General features: G+C 36.2%; 1 protein-coding gene across 1 annotated transcript in view; it reads left to right on the forward strand.

Moving 5' to 3' along the window:
- The window catches only part of LOC136033203 (uncharacterized), a 39,407-nt gene extending 35,842 nt beyond the window's left edge, over window positions 1–3,565 (forward strand). The window contains exon 3 of the mRNA XM_065713914.1: window positions 3,213–3,565. Coding sequence (XP_065569986.1) covers window positions 3,213–3,243 — 31 coding nt within the window. The 3' untranslated portion in view covers window positions 3,244–3,565. The remainder of the gene's footprint in view (window positions 1–3,212) is intronic.
- The last annotated feature ends 2,435 nt before the right edge of the window (window positions 3,566–6,000 follow it).

The raw sequence follows: 6,000 nt of genomic DNA on the forward strand, positions 1-6,000 counted from the left end.
AGTTGCATGGTGGTTTAGTTGCACGGTGGCTCAGTTGCTTGAGGTTCAGCTACACGGTGGTTCAGTTGCAATGGAACCATCAGAGTAATATATACAAAAAGAAGATATATCTAAAAAAAAATTATCAACTCTTAAAAAAGGGGTCAATTAACGGTTAACAAGCAAAAGAGAAATTTGATTTGCTCCTTTTTTTTAAGACTAAACAGCTTAGGCCTGCTACACATTTTGACAGGTGGTGACTATAGCCATGATTCTATTTTTTTTCTAGTTGACAAATAATTTTGACTAGTTGAACCTTAGGTGCCTTTTGTCATTGAACGTGCTCTGTCTCTAATCCCCTCATCCTTTTGCGTCCTTTTTTATTTAAAACACGGTGTTGGTTTTGTGGCTTACGCTCGTTTCACAACCCTTTTCTCTGATTTTCGAAGTAACCAAAGAACATCCAGTGACTGTGCATACATCAATAAATTGAGAAAAAATTAGCTTTCATTCGTTATATCAATACATCTCCAAGCTCAGTTGGATTGTTCTAAAAGTTTGTTAGAAAAACGTGACTTAACCACAGCAGAAGGATTTATTTTCATTACATTATTTTCAATTCCTCTTCTTGTTGGCGATCCATTTTTACCAAAAAACGCTTATACCAACCAGTATTCATTACAGATGTCTCGGACACAAAATTCATCTTTGTATCATTTACAGAGAAAACTTTATTCTGGGTTTGGTGAAATTGGCACCGTGACTTACACTCGCGTTTTGGACGCTGTGAAAAACATTTAAATGTTTGGTTTATTTTGTTAACCTCGATTATAAAAAATAGGGACAAAACTAAAGGAGTACTCATTACTTTCTTCCAAGCATCATTCGTGATTTGACATGGAAACCTGTGACTGAAAGACTTGCCATCAATAACAGGACTGGGCAGAATCTGTGCCACTCTAGAAAGTTCAGTTTCATCACAGTCATCGGCATGAAACTTGAAACAGCACAGAGAAGCACCAGCCTTTCTGAGGAAGATCACTTTTACAGAATGTGGACAAAGTGTATCAATCATTCCACCATACACTTTTTCACACATACTTCCTCTTTTCCCTTTCATCTCATAAGCAAAAGTGATGAACATACCCACCATTAAATGCTTGTGCTGAAATCCACCAGTTGGTGCTTTGAGGCGAGTTTCACTGCCATCCTTCTCTTCATTGGCGTTCGCGATTTCGGGTTCGCTTGGACCTTCAACTGCAGTCTCCGATGGTTCAGGATCATAAACTGTATAGAAGTGCCCATCTGATGAAATGGATGAGAAGACGGAATTAAATTTCATGCGGAGTGTCTTCTCACTGCGTGCAGTGGCAAAATGAATCTCGTCCGTTTTGAAAATTGGCTGCTTCCTCATGGCAGACCAGTGTGAGGATTCAAGAGATGAATGGACACCTTCAAGTCATGAACTGGTGAGGTGAAGGAACATAAGAGAAGTCTCTTCTATTTTCAGGGCTTTATATAACTGTTCAGCAGTGTTAACAATAACTTGGCCTCGCAAATTCTTCAGCCAGATCTTTCGCTTTACTTCGGCTCCAATATCATCCATAGGATCTTTGCCATGAGCTGTTCCTGAAAACGACCTAGTTCCAGGACACCCATAATCTGATGTGTGATAAACAAGAGCACCAATCGTGTAGCGATTCTTATACTAACTGGCAGCACCATCACTCCAGTCATGTATAATGCTAGGTTGGGAATGATGTGCACGAAAATGGTCGACACAAATCTTGGTACAATCTGCAACAGCATTCTTGTCATGGGTTAGGTCGTCACTTAGGACTGCATAGCTCAAATGGGCAAGACTTCCAATCAGACTACTGTAGTAGATAATATATGTGAAGATTGAAACATAGGTACTAACCCAGTGAGGAATCATGATTTCATTTTTTTGCTTGATTGCATAGTTCTCAGCAAAGTCGGAATGTAAGACAATGTCGGCCCCTCTTAGAGTTTCTTTTACTTTCCTGAGCTCATAGTGCTGGCAATAGGCATGATACACATGAAGGGACTCGAAACTTCGAGTGCAAGTCACGTTTTTTCACCCTATGGTAATCAACCTCTCACACGGAAAAAGCTGATCTTACTGAGTCTCGTTAAACATTCTAGACCGTGGAGGGATGCGTCAGAGCCGGGCAGGTTGGGACTCGATTCTGCTTTCATTTGTGTTGTGGGTGAAAACATTATGTGCTCAAACGTGACTTACCCTCGCATTAAAAACGGGTAGCTTGAGATGAGTAGTCAAAAGTTTGTTTCATTAGATGGCGATTGTTGCAAGAACAACAGTTAAGCCTTTCAAATGACGGCACTGATTTTGGATTTTTTCCAAAAGTAATCATAAGAGATATTTCTCATATTGCCGGACCGGTTCGTGAGGATAAGTCACGATAATTTTTCTTTTGTTATATAAAAAGCTCATTTACCGCACTTTTTCTTCTGTTATTTTAAAAATGAAGTTCACAGCCAAACAATTTGGATTGTTACCTTTCCAATGACTTATTCACATGTCCATAATTATGCCTTTTAGAATTTAGACCATGTGTCTGGAATACCGTGTTTTCACCCTTCTGCCAAAGCTAGTATTTAAAGCACCAAGCAAAGTAAAAATGAATTCTGATTGCTTGAGCTGATTAAGTGGAAACTTATCTAACTAGGTATTTCTTATTACGTATTATTCAGTATTTCTTAATTAACTAGGAACAATTGTCAATCCAATCTTTAATCGAAAAGCGGAAATTTAGAAAAAAATGTGGGGGAAAAATCTACAAAAATAAACTGAATAAAATAAATAAAAAGGGTGTAGTTGTCTATGGGAACCAACAGACTGCTAAGGTTTGAATTTTTATAATATTATATTTAGGTTTGATTTGAATTTTGAAGTATGTTTAGGTTTCAATTTTGATAAAAAGCGTTGTCAAATTTAACTGATTATTTTTATCTATATATTTCGACAGTTCAGCGTGGCAACACTGACAAAAATAAGCTAGACAACAACAGACTTAAACAAGAGTGTAATAGCATATATTAACAATATATTCCACTGTCTTGAAATTTTCCCTATTGTCTCTACGTTGTATTTGTTTGATATTTTAGTCTAGTGACATGCTTTTGTTACTAGTGACATGCTTACTTAATTTAATAATTTACGTTCTTTATTATCTTTTTTTATCTTCCAGATCCATGCAAGGGCAAAATAAGAAGATGTAAACGACATCACAGACGGAAATTACATAACTAAACATTTAATCAAATGTAGCAATCATTTAATGATTAGAACATAGATTTTAAATGGGAAATTTGTTAGTGCAGTGAAATACCATACATCATATATAGGTGTACACACATCAACTCTACGGTAAATCGACAAATTGTGAGGGAAATACAAGCAAGAGAGCTTTCTAGTGCTTCAAAAATAATAATCTTTAAGCCTAACTACTTGGGCTTATCCCGATCTCCCCGAACAGGAATTCTTGGCTACCAATTTTATGTTGAAATCTCTTGACAAAAATAAATCAATTTTTTTTAAAAATGGGTTAATTAGCAAATAAAAACTTAGAATGCCATAAATATATTATAGGGAAATGTTCTTATGAAAAAAAAGAGTAAGTGCAAAATAGTTTAAACTAGATGTCAAACGCAAAACGAGCATAAATCACCACACACAAAATCGGTGCTACCACTATCTTAAGTCTCTCAAAAGTAAAGAGCACAATTTCTACGTTAATGAAAGCTAATTAAAGTGCCAAGTTGAAATCTTCATTTATCCAAATGATTTTCCAGTTTGCAAGGAATAGATTTAATTGAAAGATGTCACTGAAAAAGGCTTGTAGAATACTATATTAGGAAAACTTAAGTAATTTGCTGCCGTAAATATACTGTTGTTTCGAGGCTGACGAGTATAGCTAAGAACACAGGGACTACACGGAAGGAAGATTTCTTGACCCTAAGCAGGTGCGCCAATTCCCAAAAATATAGGAGGGCAAAGACTTTTTCCATTTTTAAATAGACATACAAAAATGAGAATTGATAATAAGAACAGTCCATTTATTTTATTTTTCTTGTTGCTACACCAGCCCACGGTGGCATAAATTTACTAAGAATTTAGGGGGAGATTAGAAATCTAGAGGAGAGGGAATGCGACACCTGCACTCAGTATAGAAACAAGATTTCCAAGCCCAAGCAGGGGTGCTAATTCCAGAAAATCTATGGGGGCTAAGGGTTTTTTCTTTTATAATGGATAAACAAAACGGTTATTTATCAAAATCTAGGGGGAGGGGCATTGTTTTCTAATGAAAATACCACATAAGGTATTTTTTTCAAATCTAGGCATAAATCAGAATGTTTTAAAGTTTTCCTTTCTCCCTATCCCCAATTGGCCCCACCAACCTCAAGTCAATCAGAAAAGACAACTCCTGACTAATCACTCAACATCCGAAATTCTCCTAGGCATTCTTCCAGCACAGGAAACAGTTCTTAGGAAGAATTATCATAACTCATGGTAGAATGAAGTCAGCAAGGAAAACAGGGTTACAAATCATATGCATAACGAAACAGATCAAAATCCAGAGCTCTTTTTGAGTTCATACCCAGTCTATAGAATAAAATTTGCTGGAAGTGTTAGCTTTATTCAATTTTAATTGATGATTGCCATCAAAATGGGGTTTTGAGGGTATTGCCAAAATGTCCAGATTTGTTTTTAAGGAATTCATTCAGCATCGTTACAAGCTATTTTCTGTTTTTACATTTTCTCTGTATTAATTACTAAAAAAGTGAGGTCTAAAAAAATAACTATTTTATCTCACCAGTCTACTATTTTCTTTAACCATTTAAAAACAACATTTCAAAATACACCCCTCTTTAAGAGGGATATATGTACCGTTGGTAATATATCCTTCATTATCAAAACTATGAGGAGAGACAAAACTGAAGAAGGCTCTCGACATGAATTCCCTCGACACACACGAAATAAAGAATTCACTAAGAACCTCGAGGCTCCATAATGGTTGGGATCTCTACCAGATTGCATAGTCCCTATTCGGACAATAAGCCGCTCAATATAGTCAAGCTGATATAACAAGGCAAAGAGGAGGATTAGGAAAAGGGTTTAGAAAAGAGGAATAGGAAAAGGGGGAATAGAAAGGGGCACTCCTCAGTACTATAGCTTCGACTATCAACTGAAACTGTACCCCTAACACTTTTACTATATTGGACCACTTTAATTTACTAGCGCTTCATATTTAACTTAGGGCCCACTTCGGAGTCTTTATCGTCACAAACTGTACCATTGTCCGAAATGCAGTCCCCATTTTGATGGCAACCAACAATTAAAATTGAATAAAGCTAACACTTCCAGCTAATCACCTATGCGAAATGTGTTACAACCTTGGGATTCGAGATTCAACTATTTACCATAAAGAGAGAAAACGACTAAAATTAAGGGTTTTAAAAGCTAAACGAAAATGCTGAAGAAAACATAAAAATCGAATATTTCGAGGGAACAACCGCCTTTCTTCTTCAGCCCGATCAAAATATCAAGAAAAAAAAAACGCGGGAAGTATAGCAAAACCAATTAAAAACCAATGAAAAAACCGCCAAAAAATTTCAGATAAATAAAATTCAACAAAAGACCAAAAAGTGTAAGAAATAAAATCAAATACCTAACAATAATGGAGTGAGTTATTCGCCAATATCCGCAATTTGCACAAAATTCAAACAAGTATTAACTGCCATCGGCGGATACTAACGAACAGCTGAGAAAGAAAACAAAAATTCATTCACTCAAATAAACGAACCAGCAATTAAATAAATTGGAGAACTAGGTCCCCTGATTTATGATTTTAATCATTGCATTTCTTGCGGATACCTTTTGAGACATAAGGGGTTGATGACGTGTCTGATTATGTGATTGGGAAAGTGGTTCAAGGTTTACTTCAAGGATTACTGAAGTATCGGCGTCTCTTTTGA

The sequence above is a fragment of the Artemia franciscana genome, chromosome 11, assembly GCF_032884065.1.
Source record: "Artemia franciscana chromosome 11, ASM3288406v1, whole genome shotgun sequence".
NCBI classification, from domain to species: Eukaryota; Metazoa; Arthropoda; class Branchiopoda; order Anostraca; family Artemiidae; genus Artemia; species Artemia franciscana.